Raw genomic sequence first — 20,995 nt, 5'->3', positions numbered from 1 at the left:
ACGCACAAGGTCAGCTGATGTTATCATTCGCCTACACGTGGCGCCATAAGTGCTATGTCACTGTGGGGGAGATGTATCAAGTCTTGGAGAGAGATACATTTGAGAAGTTGCCCAAAGGAACCGATCACCTCCTGTCATTTTACAGGCTGTGCTAGATGGGATTCGGTCAAGATGCTGGAGGACGGGATGCTGGACGTTAGGATACCGACACCGAAATCCCAACTCCTGTCAGAATGCCGACACCGGCATCTCGAAGGGATCAAGATACCGACGTTGGCATCCCGACCGCCGGCATCCTGAAGGTAAGTATGCGGGTTAGGCTAGGATTAGGGTTAGGCCAGGGATGGGGTGGTAAGGGTTAGGCACTGACCGGGGAGGATTAGGGTTTGGCTGCGGGGAGGGGGGTTAGATATAGGCACCACCGGGGGGAGGTTAGGGTTAGGCACAACCGGAGGAGGATTAGGCTGATGGGGGAGAGGGGGAGGATTACCTGCCCCTGTTGGGATCTAAACCATCGGGATGCCGCTGTCTGTCTTCTGACCGCTAGCATCCCGTACGATGGTATATCATACTGATTCCTGGTAGATAAATGACAGTTAGAGGGTAATTGGTTGCTGTGGGCAACTCCTTTACTTTATCTCTCACCAGGATTTGATGCGCCTCCCCCTTTATATTTGACTGTTATTATGTCACATGATGTAACCACAAGATTAAACTCAATTAACCTTGTGGCTACGATGAAGCGGCTCCCATCATAGGGCCTGATTCAGAGCCGTTCGTAAGCGGCAGTACGCTCGTTCCGAGCGATGTTCGCCCATCTGCGCATGCGTACGGTTTTTAATACGCATGCGCGAACCAGTCAGTGCGGCCGAAAATCATTTGTTCGCTATATAGCGAATGCCTGCTATTTTGAATGACATGAGGAGGCGTATGTGGGTGGTAACAGGGGAAGGTGCTTGAAAACGGGGAGTGGAGATCAGAACGCAGGCGTGCTTAAAGGTCAAAACGGGCCTTTTATGGGTGTGCATAATTAATACAGCAGCGTCATTGACCACGTCACCTGGTTGTTTTATAGTCAGAACTGCTCGCAATATAGTGGTAGCAAAAACCAACCACAAGAATAGCGAGCAGTTCACAAGCTGTTCGATGTACTCGATTAACCTAATAAATAGCGGACATGACGTATGATGCGAGCGGCCAGGGGGTGTATTTTTCAAATAAACGTCCGCATGTTTTGTTCGCTCGTTCAGACATAGAGGCGGCAACAGACCGCAAAGGGCGAACGGTTCATTTGAATAGCCACCCCCTTTTTCTGAACGAGCGAGCGCTAATAGCGTCCGGCTCTGAATCAGGCCCATAGACTTCAATGGTGAATTCTCATCATTGATGTCTATGGGGAAAACAGGTTGACCGCATTCAGCCAATCAGGAAGCTGCTTAGACAGAGATGCCCGCTGATTGGCTGGCGGCCCCTTCAATGACGGGGCACACGTGTGTCCCGGTAATTTACACGGAGCAAAGGTATGTGTACACACATACCTTTGCTCAGTCCGGCATGGTACGTTTTTTTTTCCGTTGTGTTATTTTAATCCTTTGGATGCCTACTTGGACAAGAGGACGCCATCTACGCATAGGACAGGTGAGTATGGATTTTTATTTCAGGTACCCTTATGGATTAGGTGAGTATGTGTGAGTGTGAGTGTGCAGGTATGTTTTATTAAAATTTTACATTCACGGTGTGTGGTTTTCTTTTTAATGTATTTCTTTAGTTGTGGAACTACATGTGCCAGCGGGCCTGTAATGCCCCGCATGCTGGTATTTGTGGTTCTCCAAATACCAGCATGCGGGGGAGGCTTGCTGGTACTTGTGGTTCTACTACTAAAGACAATATTTAACCCTTTATTTTACACAAAACACTAACACAATCAACCCGGCACCCACCGCCCTAGGGTGCTGGGGATAGCCCCGGGCTATCAGTCTAGGCCTGGGGTGCCCTGGAGAGGGGGACCCCTTTATTGGGGGTGTCCCCAACTCCGCAGGGATCCCCAGCCTGGGCTGACTAGTGGTCAGGGGTAAGGCTTTGGCCGGGGAAACCGGTGAAAGGTTTTCCCTGGCTGTGGAATTATCCCCCCGCTAGAAAGAGTTTGGTGCTGGTTTGGGAATTTTCAGGGGACCCCTACTCGTTTTGTCCCCTGATTTTCCAGAACCAGGACCAGCTCAACAAAGCCTTGCGCTGGTTCTTAATATACAGGGGCTCCCTACACATTTTGGCCCCTGTATTTTTAGAACCAGGACAGGCTTTATAAAGCCCGGGGCTGATTATGCTTTTGGGGAGGGGGTGCACGTCATTTTTTTTAAATTTAAAACCTTTTACATAAGTACACACAGAAATATGCACGTATCTCATGGATATGTGCATGTTTCTGTGTTACTCTGACCTGCTCAGGATGTACTCGCTAGCCTGAAGCAGGTCTATGATTTGGGGACTTTTGGTTATCTTTTTTTTGTGAGTCTTAAACAGACACTCTATTACATTGGGCGAGTTGATTGTTTTCAATGTGCAAACATCTGGATGCGAGTTTGAGAATGGGGATTTTTAGTAACTCTGAAAAATGCGAGTTTTAGTGAACTGACGCCCTATTACATTGGAGAGTTCTGGAAAATTGCGAGTTTAGCACTAAACTCGCAATTTACCAAAACTGACACTCTATTACATTTGACCCTATGTGTTAGGTTATTTGTGGACTGTGAGAGGGGATGTAAATAGATAGGGAAGCTATGAAGGTTATGCATGCGGTTCTGAAATCTGATAAACTTGTCTGAAGAGATGAGTTTTCAGGGAACGCTTGAAGGTTTGGAGACTAGAGGAAAGTCTTATTATGCGTGGGAGGGCATTCCACAGGGTGGGTGTAGCCCGAGAAAAGTCCTGTAACCGTGAATGGGAACAAGTAATGCGTAAGGATGACAGACGCAGATCTTGTGCAGAGCGGAGAAGTCGAGTTGGGAGATATTTTGAGATGAGTGAAGAGATGTATGTTGGTGTAGTTTGGTTAATAGCCCTATGTGTAAGTAAAAGTAGTTTGTATTGATGGGCGATTACTGCAGCCATTGCGACAGATGGGCACAATGGTGATCCGATGCTGTGTCTTTGGAAGCAGCACTCGGATCGCAGGAGCTGGCAGGAGGCATCTTTTCCTACAGACGCTTCCTGCTGCATTACCATATGCCAGCATCCCTGCAGCGTCCATGCTACCTGCGTCCATCACTGAATCAGGCCCTCATATCTAAAGTGCAGTGTAAAAATAAAGCTGGGTAACATGAAAAAGCAGCCAGTATTTACCTCTGCATTCAAAAATAATAAATGTATGAGTATTTGCACTAGAGATCGCCATCGGTGGTCTGCCCATTGATGGTCACCATCGGTGATTCCCGTCAATGGCACAAAACTATCTATGGATAATCATCAGTGATTCCTGTTGATGGCCACTGCTGCTGGGGGTCACGGCGTGCTGCGGGCCAATCAGCATTGGCCCGCAGCAGTGAAGTCGGGAACAATAACAATAAAAAAACATTGGTTCCCAGTCTGCCGTCAAACGATTGGATCTCGATTTTGCCATTAATGGCAAAAAACAATGGTCATCGGTAGTTAACGATCGATGGTTCTTAGCTATCAATGGTCATCCCTACTTTGCACCCTTTGCATTGCAGCATGGTTTGTTCCAGATGCAGAGTTGCTTTTTTGCTTTGCTCTCACTTCAGAATCAGACCCCTATAGTGTGTCTATCTCTCTGCACAGGCTTCCTGCTTCTTTCCCCAGAGACAACCACAGCATTCATACCGCTATATTGGCCTTGCAAGTTTCGTTTCTACTCAGCCTGCTATATATTGTAGCTGGGAGGTCAGAATGCTCAAACTGGGCCTTAGAGATGGAGGTCTGAGCTCTCCTCCAAAGAACCCTTAAACCTGCTCTTTCTTGTGCATTCTGGAAAGCGGTCTTTCAATATAATATAATATATATTCCAGATCTTTGGCACTGGCTTACGGTGTCTATTGGGGGCTGTGGCCACCCTAGGTTGACTGATACTATGATAATACTGTGTGATGTTGTACATATGACTTGTCCATCACCTCCTGTGCATCCTCTCCTAGTTGCTATGAGGCCGTGCTATTAGCAGAGTGGTTATGGTTCTCCAGAGGTGATAGGAAGAACTCCATCGGCCAATTCACTTCTCTGTTGGTTTATAGTGCAAATTCCTTCTGAGTCATCTCCCATCAATTTTACTCAGATCCAATATATCATTTGTGATACTTCCCTCTACTTACGGTGCAATTGTTCATATTAGAGTGACTGGGAGTATGCCAACTACTTCACCAAGCAAGATAACTGCTACCTGGCTTTACAGTGCACTTACAGCCAGATAGTACATATCTATATCCTGAGCACTTGTAGGAGCGGATTGGGCCACTGGGAAGCATACTACAGTTCCTGCTGAGCCGGGCTACGGTTAGGTCTAAAGTGAAGTATGCTGAAGGATCTCTGACGTCAAAAGCATGTGACCCACGAGGGCAGGGGGAGGAGCAAGGTTCAGAACATGGGACCCAAACTGTAGCCTCATGGGCTCGCTTCTCTCTCCACGCTACGGGCACGGTGGCTCGCTTTGCTCGCCACAGACTTCTATTCACGCTCTATGGACCTGATTCAGACCCGCTCACTAGGATGAGTTCGCACCCAACGAGCCGATTGCGTATGCATGCGCAGAATGCAAACGCATCGCAATGCGTGTGCGCGAACCAGTGCGAGCGATCGGGAAGCGTTCGCTCGCTGAGCATAGACAGCCCGGCAAAATGAGTGACAGGAGAAGCCGTTTGTAGGTGGGGACAGGGGCTGGCCACTAGAAATGGGGGAGTGGAGGTGCGAACACAGGCGTGCCTGAGCGTCTTAACGCCGTTTCAGAGGCGTGCATAATTAAAAGGAAGCGTCATTATACACTTCACTTGGTAGTATTCACTTGCAGTGCTTGCGGCAGGGTATGGACAACCACAAGTGCTGCAATCGCATCCGATGTTACTCGATGTCACTGATGGTTGCATACACTTCCTGGATATGACGTGCGCAAGTGGGAGTCTTAAGACAGGCCGGTGGGCGTCTGCATACACAATGCGATCGCACGTTAAGACATAGTGGGTGTGCTAATGCCTTGCCGTGTGATCGCCTGCCTTGCAGGATTTGCATACGCACCTAGCGTGCGAACGCATCTAGCGAGCGGGTTTGAATCAGGTCCTATATCTACGTGGATAGTAAAACTGCTAACTCACCAGCCTTGCCACTCCCCCTGCCGTCGCTGGTCCCAGGGTGGTGACATCAAAGGTCCTTCTGCCAAAAATCTAGCATCAACCCTGTGACCAGTGCTGTGTGGGTGTGGGCAGTGCCATGAGTGTGTGACCAGTACTGTGTGGGGGTGCCCAGTGCAGTTTGGGTGTGACCAGTACTGTGTGGGTGTGACCAGTGCAATGTGGGTGTGGTCAGTGCAATGTGGGTGTGGCCAGTGCCGTGTGGGTGTGGCCAGTGCCGTGTGGTGCTTATGTAAAAGAAAAATAAAATGCATTTTTCTGTGAGGAAAATTTAAATACAATTTTAATACTTACAATTTTTGCTCAACCATTTGGCCTGCTAGGCATCATCATGGTGGCACGATGATGGACATATTTATATTTGCTCTGTCAAGTCAAGATACATGCGATGGGTCTGTGAATTGCCTGTAGATGCGTTTACATGACTACAGAGCCTGCAACAGTGCGAAAATGGCCTGCGTTCAACTGTGCATTGGCCCTTGATGGAGATGAAGGGGTATTTACTAATGGCAGGGGAACTTTAAGCATGCAGTCAGCAACAGATACTTTGCCTAACTGGTCATTTCTGCTGCATGATTTCTTTAGCATGTTAAACCAGTTGTTTCTCAAACTCAGCCCTTAGAACACCACACAGGTCATGTTTTCCAGGTCACCCAGCAGGCGCACAGGTGTACTCATTACTCACTGACACATTCAGGTGGAGCTAATTATTTCACTTGCGATTCTGTGAGGACATCTGGAAAACATGCACTGTTAGGGGTCCTGAAGACCAAGTTTGAGAACCCATGTATCAATCAGTTAGATCAGAGGTTCCCAAACAAACGCGGTCCACAGGGCTCTCCAACAGTTCAGGTTTTAGTGATATCCATAGTTGAGCACAGGTGGTTAAATCAAAATGACTGAGGTTCTAAGGGGTCTATGTACTAAATCCTTGGAGAGAGAGAAAGTGAATGGAGATAAAGTACCAACCAATCAGCTCCTAACTGTCATTTTTCAAACACAGCCTGTAACATCACAGTTACAAGCTGATTCATTGGTACTTTATCTCTGTCCACTTTGTCTCTCTTTAAGACTTAGGCCCTCATTTATTTATTTATTTATTTATTTATTAACAGTTTCTTATATAGCGCAGCATATTCCGTTGCGCTTTACAATTGGAAACATTGATAGAACAAAACAGGGTAATAACAGACAGACATAGAGGTAAGAGGGCCCTGCTTGCAAGCTTACAATCTATTCATTCAGAGCTACTCGCTATTTGCGGTCGTTCGTTCTAAAACAAGGGGTGGCTATTCAAATGAACCGTTCGCTGTTTGCGGTCTGTTCACGCCTCTAGGTCTGAACGAGCGAACAAAACATGCGGTCGTTTTTTTGAAAAATACGCCCCCTGGCCGCTCGCATCCTACGTCATGTCCGCTATTTATTAGATTAATCGAGTACATCGACCAGGGTATGAACTGCTCGCTATTCTTGGGGTTGGTTTTTGCTACCACAATTTTGCAAGCAGTTCTGGCTATAAAATAACCCAGTGACGTGGTCAATGACGCTGCTGTTTTAAATATGCACACCCATAAAACGCCCGTTTTGACCTTTAAGCACGCCTGCGATCGGATCTCCACTCCCCGTTTTCAAGCACCTTCCCCTGTTACCACCCACATACGCCTCATTCTGTCACTCAAATTATCAGGTATTCGCTATTTTGCGAGCACATGAATTTCGGCCGCACTGAGTGGTTCGCGCATGCGTATTACGATCCGTACGCATGCGCAGTTGGGCAAACATCGCTCGGAGCGAACGAGCAGCCACTTGCGTCCGGCTCTGAATCAGGGCCTTAGTCCATAGACCCCATAGTCATCTTTGGTCAACCTTGGAGTTAAATCCTGAACTGTTGTGGGAGCCTTGAGGACCGTGTTTGGGAACCTCTGGATTTGACCCATACAAACAGAATGCTTCAAATTGTTCATATCATATTGTTACAATGTTCCTGGCACGTCACCTTTCTTGTACACTTCCCTGTATATTGCCCATTCTCAAACAGAAGAAATAAGCAATAAGCACACCTTTCTGTGATGGCCGGGGTGGGTGCACAATTCACTTCGTCAATTAAGATATTCAAACCGCACATCCATTTCTCTGCATCTTCAAAGGAGTCAGCTGCAAAATGAAACCAGACAACGAAACACAATGGGAAAATGATGTATTATATGACCAGTATTCCCATATTTCACTTTTTGGTGGCTGGTAACAATCTTAAGGTGTACACACGTAAAGATTTTCTGTCCAACCAGCCAACTGGTTGATTGGTTGGAATGAAAATCTGGTAACGTATGAAAGCAAATGACAATCAGCAATTTGCTCCCAAATGTCGGAAAATGGACAAAAATTGTTGTTTGAACAAATTGTTTAGATCAAACATTTAACAAACTTGTCTGACGACCATTTTCATCTAATTTCTGGCATTTAGGAGCAAATTGCTGATCATCAGTTACTCCCATACGTTACCAGATTTTCATTCCAACCAATCAACTAGTTGGATGGTTGGACAGAAAATCTTTACGTGTGTACCCAGCCTTACATTTTACCATAGATGGTAGAGAAATCCTTTACCTATAAAATTCCAAGGACCACAAAGGAAAAAAACTATTTCTGATCCTCTGGGATTTCTTCCTACTTCACTACAAGGAGCTCTGCTAAACAATAGGGGGAACGTGAAGACAGTGTGGGGATTCACATGGGTAACTGTAAATGGTTTTATCCATCTACCAAGCTGCTGGAAAAAGTTAAGGGTAAGGCTTAGGTACCATGTGGCTCTTCATCCAACTAGTTGGCTGGTTGGAATAAAAATCTGGTAATTTATGGGAGCAAATAACAATCACAAGTTTGTTAAATCTGCTAATACATTACCAGGTATTCATTCCAACCAATCAACTAGTTGGATGGTTGGATGAAAGTTGGTCTAGTGTATGGTCAGCTTTATGGCCCGTAAACACGATCAGATCAGACAATAATCAGATATCGTTGTCTGATCATTATTGAACATCCAGCACATGTACCATTCCCCCAACAACTATAACGTCCCTCGATCAACGATCGAGGGTCCCGATAGTAACCAGGCTAACCTGGTCGATATCGCATGCACGGGCAATGGTCAATATCGATATCGACCATCCGTGCCCGCGCATTGTTTGAAGGGCAAAAAAAGGACGATTTAAATTATATCATTATTGTTTAAATCGTCCTTTAAATCTGACCGTGTGTATGCACCATTAGGCTACCTGGCTAGCCCCTGCTCTGTGATGTTATGGAGGGGCGGTGGGGACAGCCTAGGGCACATTACTTTCCTGCTAGGGTACTGCTTGTTGCCCCACCAGAGCCATGGGTTGCCTAGTCCTGGTACAAAAAATAATAGTTTAAAAAAAGAAGTAAATATTTAAATACACAGTGAAGTAAAAGTTCGTTTTTATAACAGATTTACACAATTTGTTTAACAGGATTTTAGGCAGTAAATTATCCATCTCACGTTTTATATGATGATCAGTAAGAAATGATGGTGTCTTCTTTTTCAGTGATGTATTATAGCTGCACAGCACAAGTATTTATTTTACCTATTATATTTTATTTATTTTACATTATGTATTATACTGTTAAACCTATCAGCTGATGGGAGGCGACAAAGAGACTTATGCTGGCCATACACCTCCACGATTTCGGGCCGATTGCCCCGATTTTCGGTGAGTCTTTAATATGGATCTTGTGAAAATCGTGTATTATTTTAGTAGGATAAGATCCGATGCGCGCTCCCGCAGCTCCTATAATCTGATTTTATGATCAGATGTGCAGCCCATATGTTCAGTCGTATCGTGTGCAGATCATGCCGTTTATTTTGTTCATGCGATCCATCGTGTGTAAATTCAAGTCATTTCAATGACTGTTTCCCTAATGAGCCTGTGAGACACAGGATCGATCTTACGACAGATCCTGTGCTAAGAAAAACAACAAACATGCTGCCGGGAGCTCCGGGGAATCGGAGGGAAATCATATGATGAATCGGATCTTATGCTGGTCGTGCAGGTGTATGGCAGCATATGGCCCAGTAAGGCGACAGATCTTAAAACCTCTGTTAGCCCGCCCCATAAATCTGATTGACACTCGGGCCAGTCCCGCTGCCTTGTGGTTCAAGCCACTTCCTGCATAGACTGCTCTCAGGGCGTGATTCAGAGCCGAACGCTCTGACCTGAGCGCTCTCTCTGAATCAGGGCCCTCCTCCATGAAAATGGAGCGTCCTCCTGGACGCTCGCATAGCTGTGGGTGACCACCCACAGCTTATGCGAGCATCCATGATGATGGTCGCGATGGTCAAGACCATCGCGACCATCGTGCTTGCGACGGAGACCCCGGTGGGGTCTCGCTGCCGCAAGCCCAGAGCCAAAAATCACTCCCACTGACATCACTAGTGATGTCAGTGGGGCCGGCCCCAGACGGTAGGCGTTCCCATGGGAACGCCTTCGTCTGGCAGCCACGCCCCCGGCACGCCCACCAAAGGGGGCGTGCTGTCAATCAACATCGACAGCACGCCCCCTTTGGTGCAAGACTCGGAGCGACGGAGAGCCCGTCGCTATCCGAGTCTCGCGCATGCGCACGACGGAGCTCCCTCCGTCGTGCGCATGCACAGTGGGGCAACATCGACCCGCTTGCGAGCGTCCTGCACTCACGAGCGGGTTTGAATGACCCCATCAGTTCTTCAAAGCACTGCTGTAAAATGCGCTGTGGAATAAATGTGCGTTATATAAATATTGTTTTCACGTAATATGAGCGGTCTCCTTGTACATTATTCTCTTGGCTGTGGCTGCTGGACGTGTCATATCATTTTATTTATAAGAACATTTGTGAAAAACCAGCCTGTATGATGGTATTTAGGGCATAGTTTACCTTCCAAACTTAGCGTGTTGAGCACAAACTGACTCCCATAGAAAATGGAGAAGCAACAATCTTCCTTCAAGCGAGAGGGTTTGCCGCGCTCGAAATCCCTGCAGTTTTTCCCCTGGCGGATTTCCTTAATTTCCGAGAGGTCCACTACAAGAAAATAAATCACAGGTCAGCATTGGAGCATGTACTATATATGCCTCACCCTATAGCATGTATATGCCTCACCCTATAGCATGTGTATGCCTCACCCTATAGCATGTATATACATCAACCTATAGCATGTGTATGCCTCACCCTATAGCATGTATATACATCACCCTATAGCATGTATATACAGCACTATATAGCATGTATATGCCTCACCCTATAGCATGTATATACATCACCCTATAGCATGTATATGCCTCACCCTATAGCATGTATATGCATCACCCTATAGCATATATATACAGCACTATATAGCATGTATATGCCTCACCCTATAGCATGTATATACTATATACATCACCCTATAGCATGTATATGCCTCACCCTATAGCATGTATATGCCTCACCCTATAGCATGTATATACATCACCCTATAGCATGTATATGCCTCACCCTATAGCATGTATATACAGCACTATATAGCATGTATATGCCTCACCCTACAGCAGGGTAAGGGAACCTCAGGCCCGGGGGCCATATAAGGCCGCCGGAATAATTTAGTCTGGCCCTCTGAGCAAGAATGGCTGCAATGGCACCCTGCAGCCAAAATCTATGTAGCAGTGACGCAAGGAGCGTCCTTAGGATGCTTCAGACGGTCACTCGCTGCCATTACAGCTCCTGGAACATCCTCAGGGTGCTCTGGTCATTGCTGTAATCACCGGTTACTGTGGCCCTGCCCCTGTGTGACATCACACGGAGGGGGTGTGGCCTGCACCAGGCCCTCAAATAATGTTATGTATATCAAAATGGCCCTCGACAGAAAAAAGGTTCCCCACCCTTGCCCTATAGCATGTATATACATCACCCTAGAGCATGTATATACACATTACCCTATAGCAGTAAGTATGGCCAGCATTTTCTTTTTCATATAAAAATAATAATGACTTATAAACTGCATAAAACAAGAACTGGCACTACTTTTTGGCATACAGAAGTGCGCTCAGCTGTCCAAAAAACACACTTTAAGGTGCACTCCGCTCCCACGTACCGATCTTTGGAAACACCCCTGGAAAAGGACGATACTTCTATAATTGCGGGTTTGCAAATGCTCCTGAAACAGTGCATGGAAGAGGAACAGTAGGAACTACAATAGACAGTATAACCTACTACCAATTTAAGCTTTAAGTTTTTCTCCTAAAATATTGCTCGGTCTAATCTCGTTACAGTTTTACATTAATTATGAGAGGCGCAGTTAATTCGGTATGTTAAAGTATTTTCCTGACATCATCAAACTGCAGCTGGAAATTAGCCACTAGAAGGTGAAAAATGCACCCCAATAATAGTATTGGGAGACGAGAAGTCCTTTTGGGGGGTTAGAAAAGGTCCCTAAATGCACCTACCCCATCCCTGATGGCTCATTTATATATAACGCCGTTTTATTTTTTACTACAAATCCACAGTAGGATCCATACTCTAGAATTCTCTAAATTCGCCCAACTTCTGTCAAAAAGACGGGGACCGTAAAATGTACTGGGGCCCAGGTCTGCCAAAGAGGCGCAGGCATGTCCCCTACGGGGTTTGGCCACGCCCTCTATTCAGCGTTGTAGCAACTGTGGATGGGGCACTGAAAGCCGCAATGTTGGGCCCAGTGTTACTAATGACAGCTCTGAGGGCAACAGATAAAAATCTTGGCTGGAAATTTTATGTGTTTCCCTGGGGGAAAAAAAATATTAATTTGTGCAAATGTAAAACACTATTTGCACTATGGTTTTGCACTTTAATAAATCACCTAACACATAAGTACATTTAGGGCAGCACTCATCAGGGTGGAGCATAAATTAGTTTTGTGGTAGTTTTGTTTACTTTTTCCTTCATATTCTCCTTCCTTCATACAGTATGGACCTGATTCAGACCTGCTCGCTAAGGCGCGATTGCTCGCTGTGAACGATTTTCGCCCATCTGCGCATGCGTATAACTCGCAGTGCGCATGCGCAAGCCATGCATTGCGATCTGATTTGGTTGCTCGTAAGCCACTATCAGGTCGCTGCTTTGAGTGACAGATAGCGCCGTTTGTGGGTGGTAACAGGGGAAGGTGCTTGTGAACGGGGGAGAGGATGTGCGAACGCAGTCGTGTCAGTCCCCCAAAACACAGTTTAAAGGGCGTGCATAATTAGCAATGTAGCGTCATTGATTGTACACGTCACCTGCATGTATTTCAGCCCACACTGATCGCAGTGCTTGCGGTGGGGAAAGGCAACCCCAAGGGCTGCGAGCAGCTCCGATGGCTCTTGATGGTCCCGATTAATCCTACATTTCCCGGAGATCGTGTGTTGCGAGAGGCAAGGGAACGTCTTCAGACACTTGCAAGCGCACGTTCCCGTAGCTCGCTTACACACAGTGGGCGTCCTTACGCGACGCAGTGCGAGCGCTTAATTTAAATATCCGGCCCATTTGGCCAGCAAACGATCGCATCTTGCGAGCGGATCTGAATTAGCTCCTATGTGCATTGTATTACTTTTTAGTTATACAAACAAAAACCAGTACATTGCGGGTTATTATAACGTACATTATAAAAGAGTGGATGTGAAAACAGCCTGTGGATACAGGGAGGAAACAATATAGTATAAATACAATCATCATCATTGCAAGGCAGCGGCTGTTTTGGGGGCGAGGAGTGGGCAGGACCGGCCAACGTTCCCGAAAATGGGGGCGTGTAATATGACTTTGAAGCAGGCCCATAGACCAGGAACGGTGAACCTCAGGATAAGGCCCTCTGAATCATTTGCTTTTTTCTGCTAGCCTCATCTGCTTAGAATGGCGCCCTGCAGCCAGAATCTATTTAGCAGTGGCACCTGAATGCTTCAGACGGTCACACCGCTGCCTTTACAGTACAAGTCCCCAGAGCACCCTCAGGATGCCCCAGGCATTGCTGTAGCCACTGGCAATTGTGGCTTCGCCCTGTGTGACATCACATGGAGGGGGCGTGGCCTGTCCCGGGCTTGTGAATAATGTTATATATATCAAAATGGCCCTCGGTAGGAAAAAGGTTCCCCACCCCTGCCGTAGACTCATGATAGACGACCACAATTAGCGTATATGTTTCTAACGTATAACACTGCTTTCCCCCCCCAAAAAAATGATCAAGTCAGTGAATTTTGTGTTTGTTCCTCTTATCTGAGATATCAATGAGTTTTTTAATTGGTTAAGTATTAGGACACTATTGGTGCGCGGTTTTTATCTTGTTGTTTACCAGACACTTGTTTAACCCAGTAAAAGATAATCAGAAAAGTGTGGTATTTTGATTTAGAATGTAAGCTCTTATGAGCAGGGCCCTCTACCCTCTTGTACTTCTCCTTACTTTACTTTCATCTACTTCTTACTCCCTACTAGGACACCTAACACTCGGTTGCTTAAGCTCTGCCGTTTATGTGGGTGTTATGGCCGCTAACGTAGCAATGTCCATTAGCCATGTCCTTGTCCTGCATTGTATTGTGCTGTAAGTCTTCAGTCACGTACAGGCCCGCTCAGAGCCGCGGCGGGAGCAGGTAATAGGGGGCGTGGCCTAATCGTGGGAGGCGTGGCCACGCCCCCTTCCCGGAAAAAAATAATGAAAAAAAGATTTGCAGCTGGGGAGGGGGGCGCTCTGGGCCCCCTCAGCCCTGCTCAAAGCCAGGGGGGGCGCGATCAGTGTGATCGCTCCCCCCCACAGGCATAGGAGACTGCAGTGGCTGCTGCTCAGGAGCCACGAGCAGTCTCCACTGCAGCTCAGCACACGCTGTGTGCTGGACTGCTGTGAGGGAGAGAGGGGGAGCGGCGCCGGACCGGGGCCCCCGCCTGGCCCCTCAGGAAGCCCGGGCCCCGGTAATCTGTACCCGCTCCCCCCCCTCTCGCCGCCCCTGGTCACGTATTTGTTTATATATTTTGTAAGGCGCTGCGGAACATTTGTGGTGCCATATAGATAAATGATGATAATAATAATAATAATGGGACATGTGGGGTTATTTATAGCAGGGCTTTCACAGACATTGTTAGTTTTTAAGTACAACCTTATAGCTTCCTCCTGACACATCACAGGCAACCACTGACTCCCCTCTACTGCGCCATTTCCGTCATGGCGAGCAGTATACAAATCATTTTGCATTTAAATCATTGGCGTGTCAAGGCTGAAGGGGGCCCTTGTGCATAATCGCATTACTATGCCCCGCTCGCTGGCCACTTGGACCTTCCCTTTGGGATCTCCCAGAGAAGAGGTCCATAAAGCAGGCAAGTACCGGGCAGGCACGTTATATACTCCACCACCCAGAACACTGCCGTTGGCCTGATATTGTGATCAGTACGTACTCAAATCCGCTCTCCAATTTAATAAGAGAAAAGTTGCTGTGTTTCTGGCTGACGGACCTAGTGATCGGTTATTTTATAGCTCTGCCCCTTACGCTTTACAGAACATGCTTCTTCTTGATAAGACATTTAGGAGAAAGGTGAGGGAAGTGGTTTTACACCACATATAATGGACAGACACAAAGCTCTTCCTGTTCCTGACAGGACATGGGGGTTCTCACACACCCGGAGGAAGTACACATAGTACAACACAACCCCTGACCAGCATCTGTGCAGCCATCAGCAGAGACGCTCTCAGGAAAGAGTTAAACCTCCCAAGCCTGATGTATCTGTATATCCGTGGTGCGAAGCTTATGGGGAGAAAAAATATGGATATTTACTATGAAATGTAGAGGTAGAGAGGTAACGCGAGGTGTCACACACCATTTATTGGTATTGGTATGTTTTTACAGTTCCTGGAAGATTAAGGGGGAGATTTACCAAATCTTGGAGAGAGATAAAGTACCAACCAATCGACTGCTAACTTGGGATGGCCATCGTCCATCGATGATTTCAAAACATCAATGGACCATCGATGATTTCAAAACATTGATGGTGGCCGCCTGATGTCGACTACGGTTCTCTGCCATTGATGGATGAGTGGGAGAAGTTGTTTTTTTTCCTTGACAGGACGGAGCTTAGCCCCACCCTCTATCATCCTTAACCCCGCCCCCCTGTTTGATTGGCCCGTGGTCAGCTGTGCCCCTAGCAGTGGTGTCCATCGAGGGGGTTCACACCATCGATGGTTCACTATATATGGTTTTTTGTGCGATCGATGGTAATCACTTATGGGCCTATCGATGGTAATCATCGATGGACACCCGACCGATGACCATCCCTATTTTTCAAACACAGCCTGTACAATGGCAGTTAGATGCCGATTGGTTGGTACTTTACCTCTCTCCACTTTATCTCTCTCCAAGATTCGATACATCTTCTAATTCTAGAGTCTTTAATGTGGAATCAACAGCCATATGCAATTATTACAGGGAATATGAGGACTTCGGGGCTGGTCCAGAGTCGCACGGAATTCGTCTGCACTCCCCCTATCCTTGGTGCAAGAGATCCATCTGTCTGGATACATTCACCTCTGAATAGCCCCTAATTGCGTCTCTACGCTCACAGGACACCTATGTGCAAAAGCCCCATTGCGTTCAGGCTCCAACACATGCGCAGTTGATAAAAAAATAGTATGATCCATCTACACAGTGCAATTGTGAATCAGGCCCTTAGATGACTTTTCACCTTTAGGGCCGGATTCAATCAGGTGCAATAAGTGCCGTTATTGCGGTAAATGATCGCAACCGCGAAAATCGAAGAGTTAGAATCAGGCAAAAAGCTTTCACCATCTCAGACCAGGTGGAAAAATTCAAAATCCTTATTTTTGCCTAAAAAATGTGGGGATTTCTTTCAGAACCCTTTGGACACCCCCTCCCCCCACCCCAATGATAAATTACCCCAAAAGTTTTTCGTAAGATGTACAATTTGGCAAAAAACAACTAGTCAAATTTTGGGTGAGAAATAAAAAAAATTATGAAAATGGGTTTAACGTATCGGGGGCCCCATTTACTAACGAACACAAATACCAGCGGAAATTTTCGTTTAGTATCACTGTGATACAAACAAAAATTCCACTGGTGTGTAGTAATACTTACCCCTCCGGCGAGGTCCTGCGAAGTCAAGTGAAGTCCTCGGCGAGGTCCCCCGCTGGGCTGCTGGCAGCCTAACGCTGCCAGCGACGGGGCTCCAGTGTTATGCGCATGCGCGACGGTCCGTCTGTGCATGTGCATGACACGGGGACCCGGCAGTACCTGGAAGGCTTCGCTGAAGCCGGAAAGGCACCGGGTCTCCATTGCCGGCAATGGGGCCCGCATCGCTCTTGCCATCTAAAAGTTGGCGAGAGCGATGTTGTACAAACAGTGGTAATTTAAGATTACCGCTGTTTACTAAATACAGAAAGATGGTATAATCCCTTTAGTGAGCGCTAAAGGGGTTATATTTTGTTAGTAAATGGGGCCCTGGGTCTGGTATTTCGGGGGGCTATATGGATGTAAATATACAGGCGCTCAGTTGTATTCTTACATATATATGGTTGTCAGCAGGCACATAAAGGTTTCTTTATCTCCCCATGTGTCATATAGCGATCACCATATAAAGGGAAAGAAAACAGACAGATGGTATATGGTCACATATGCAGTCCAAGCAAGAAAATGAATCACTCGCTCCGGGGCTCGCTACAAGACGGGGCGGCTGTCGATGTTGATTGACAGCTCGCCCCGTTTTGTAGGCGGGTCGGGGGGGTGGCTGCACAAATGGAGGCATTCCCTTAGGAACGCCTACCAATTGTGGGCGGCCCTACTGACATCACACGTGATGTCAGTAGTGAACTTCCTGCTCTATTAGAGCAGGAAGTTCACTGGGGCTTGCGATGGACGAGACCCTACCACAAGGGTCTCGTCGCAAGCCCGATGGTCGCGATAATCGCTAAAGCTGTGGGTGGTCACTCACAGCTTAGCGAGCGGCCTGGAGGCCTGGGTTAAAAAAAAATCTGTCCCACCCTGATTCAGAGCGAGCGCTCGCAAATAGCGAGTGGCTCTGGATCAGGGCCACTGTTTGTAATCACTCTTTCTACGCGTTTCGATGCACTCCAGGCGCATTTTCAAGTAGAGTGACTAAAAAGTATAAAATTCATGGCCTATAAAACCTATTTTTTGAATCCCACATTTAAAAAATTTAAAAATTATGCATCAAGGAACTCACCCTGAGTATGCAGGTCCAAATACACGTGCAATGAAGCGCCATCTTGTCTGTGGCCAATAAAGTTATATAGGGGGACAAACCTACCCAGCATTCTTAGTGAATGCTAAACACTAAACTTTATTGAGTACTGAACACTGCAGGTGGTTTGGACGGCAACTTCTTCTGCCCACTCAGATAACTAGAGCCATGTGATCACATCCACGTGATCACGGCTCCCGGTAATATGTGTATAATAGTAAAAGAATGATGGGTAAGTTTGTGTCCCTATATAGACAAGAAATTATTTTGTCGTTTTTAAAGCTACAGTACCTGGCGCTTTCTAAAATATAATTTGTATACGTTTAAGTACCACCTGCTAGCTAGTAACAAGCTTGATCTAGTTAGGACCAAATAAATTAATGAAAACAACCAAACAAAACATGTGCTTACTGCGCAAGGTGGGAGTAAATAGCAATTATCTGTATAGAGTGATAATAATATTTGCTACATTTTATCGTTTAATTAGTTACATTAGTTTCAAAATCACGCATTCACAGCAAACTGTATCATTAGATTATCCAAAATCAGATTATGCCAATATATTTTCTGTTTTAACATTATCTATGTGTCATATTGTATATTAAATTAAGATTTTTATGTTTAAACAAGCCTCTTGTGCATGTCATTAGAGAGCAAATATTATTATCACTCTATACAGATAATTGCTATTTACTCCCACCTTGTGCAGTAACCACACGTTCTGTTTGGTTGTCTCCCTATATAACTTTATTGGTCACAGACAAGATGGCGCTTCATTGCACGTGTGTCTGGACCTGCATACTCAGGGTAAGTTCCTTGATGCATCATTTTTACATTTTTTAAATGTGGGATTTATTAGATTAATCGAGTACATCGAAAGGCGTATGAACTGCTCGCTATTCTTGTGGTAGCATTTTCCTACCGCAATCATGCGAGCAGTTCAGGCTAAATGACAACCAAGTGAAGTGGTCGATGACGCTGCTTTGTTAATTATGCACATCCTTAAAACGCCCGTTTTGACCGTTCGGCACGCCTGCGTTCGGATCTCCACTCCCCGTTTTCAAGCACCTTCCCCTGTTACCACCCACAAACGCCTCATTCTGCCACTCAAATTAGCAGGCATTTGCTATTTTGCGACCACACGATTTCCGACCACACTGACTGGTTGGCGCATGCGCATTACAACCCATACGCATGCGCAGATGTGCGAACATCGTTCGGAGCGAACGAGCGGCCGCTTACGAGCGGCTCTGAATCAGGCCCTGTGTCCCAAAAGGTGCATTATTTATCTTGTCCAGTCCTGTATTATGTCCCAGTATTGAACACCCGGGTTTCATTTTTTGCTTGGACGGCATATGTGACCATATACCATCTGTCTGTTTTCTTTCCCCTTATTTGGTGATCGCTATATGACATACAGTACAGTATGGGGAGATAAAGAAACCTTTATGTGCCTGCTGACAACCATACTGTATATATGTAAGCATACAGGTGAGCACCTGTATATTTACATTACACACAGTGAGGTTGTATATTTTCCAAGTGCACCCGGGTTCTTTAGCTTTTGTCTGGAACACTCTACTTCGAACTTTTAACACTGAGGTGTTATCTTTGAAAAAAATACCTCTTGGAAATTGATACAATATTGTTTGTTTCTTTCCCTTTTTGTCCCTATGATATTGGAATTTATAGGAGTAATACATCACATCTCTCGCAAATTTGTGGGTGAGACCAAACAGTTTGGACTGAGACCTCTAAAAGTTTTTTTTTTTCATTTTGTAGTCTGGCGCATGATTATATACTGAACCTTATTATATGTATGTTTTTTGATTTGGTGATTCATTGTTTTAGTTTAATCTGCTGCTTATGACTTCTTGTGCTCTGTGATTCTGCATAAATATTTTTTTCATTGGCTGTATGGATGCGTGATTTAAACATTGCACGTGGTCGCAACAGGCGTATTTTTAAAGTTTTTTAAAAGTGCGCTTTTACGACAGGAAAATATACTTGCACCCATTTTAAGTTTTTAACGTACCCCCAATTTACTTGGAACAGTAATTTCCTTGAAAAAAATAGCTTTCTCTAATTTTTTTATTTTTTTCTAAAATACGCAATATATTGCCAACCGACGCAATTTAAGTACCCTAAATACTTTTATTATGGCCAATAATACACTTCTACATTAATTTCCGATGTACGTCAGCCATTTGTTGGAGTACAGATGCCATTTCCTTCATGTCCTCACTTTTTCACTTATTTTCTGCTTTTTTTATCACACATACCAATTTTCGCCTGTCTTTTGGTGAAAACAGGAGTGAGCATGCGATAATCGCCTGATTTCTCCGGGGAAATCAGACTATTTTATCGCCGCTAATTGAATACGCCCCTTTGTATGTATTGTTATACGTGCCTTACTGAAAGGACTAAGGGCCTGATTCAGAGCCGGACGCTCTTTCAGAGCGCTCGCTCTGAAGGCCTGATTCAGAGCCGCTCGTAAGCGGCCGTTCACTCGTTCCGAGCGATGTTCTCACATCTGCGCATGCGTACGGTTTGTAATACGCATGTGCGAACCAGTCAGTGCGGCCAAAAAACGTTTGTTCGCTATATAGCGAATGCCTGCTATTTTGAGTGACAGAGGGAGGTGTAAGTGGGTGGTAACAGGGGAAGGTGCTTGAAAACGGCGAGTGGAATTCAGAACGCAGGCGTGCTTAAAGGTCAAAACGGGCGTTTTATGGGTGTGCATAATTAAAACAGCAGCGTCATTGACCACGTCACTTGGTTGTTTTAAAGTCAGAACTGCTCGCAATATAGCGGTAGGAAAAACCAGCCACAAGAATAGCGAGCAGTTCATACGCTGTTCGATGTACTCGATTAATCTAATAAATAGCGGACATGACGTATCATGCGAGCGGCCTGGGGTCGTCTTTTTCAAAATTACGACCGCTAGTTTTGTTCGCTCGTTCAGACATAAAGGCGTGACCAGGCCGCAAAGAGCGAACGGTTCATTTGAATAGCCACCCCTTTTTTGTGAACGAACGACCGCAAATAGAATCCGGCTCTGAATCAGGCCCTCAATCAGTGCCCACCTATTGTATTTTTAGAGCGGCCTCCTGGCCGCTCGCATAGCTGTGGGTTACCACCCACAGCTAGTGCGACTGGCCAGCATGATGGTCACGATGGTCAAGAGCATCGCGACCATCAGACTTGCGACGAGACCCTTGTGGTAGGGTCTCATTGCCGCAAGTCCCAGTGGACTTCTTGCTCTTACAGAGCAAGAAGTCCACCCACTGACATCACTTGTGATGTCAGGGGCCAGCCCCAGATGGTAGGCGTTCCCATGGGAACGCCTCCGTCTGGGCAGCCACGCCCCCGGCCCGCCCACCAAAGTGGGTGTGCTGTCACTCAACATCGACAGC

The 20,995-nt window shown here is 46.1% G+C and overlaps 1 protein-coding gene across 2 annotated transcripts in view; it reads right to left on the bottom strand.

The window, feature by feature from the left end:
• The window catches only part of PLCG2 (phospholipase C gamma 2), a 221,437-nt gene that overhangs the window by 128,193 nt on the left and 72,249 nt on the right, over positions 1-20,995 (bottom strand). For both annotated transcript variants that reach the window (XM_088449429.1, XM_088449430.1), the window contains exons 3-4: positions 10,281-10,424; positions 7,412-7,505 (exon numbers count right to left, since the gene is read on the bottom strand). In XM_088449429.1, coding sequence (XP_088305555.1) covers positions 7,412-7,505; positions 10,281-10,424 — 238 coding nt within the window. The remainder of the gene's footprint in view (positions 1-7,411; positions 7,506-10,280; positions 10,425-20,995) is intronic.

This window comes from Taudactylus pleione, unplaced genomic scaffold, assembly GCF_031769625.1.
Source record: "Taudactylus pleione unplaced genomic scaffold, aTauple2 ptg000484l, whole genome shotgun sequence".
In the NCBI taxonomy this organism is placed as follows: Eukaryota; Metazoa; Chordata; class Amphibia; order Anura; family Myobatrachidae; genus Taudactylus; species Taudactylus pleione.
Note: the sequence above shows the minus strand (reverse complement) of the source record. Positions and strands in the feature narration are given on the sequence as shown.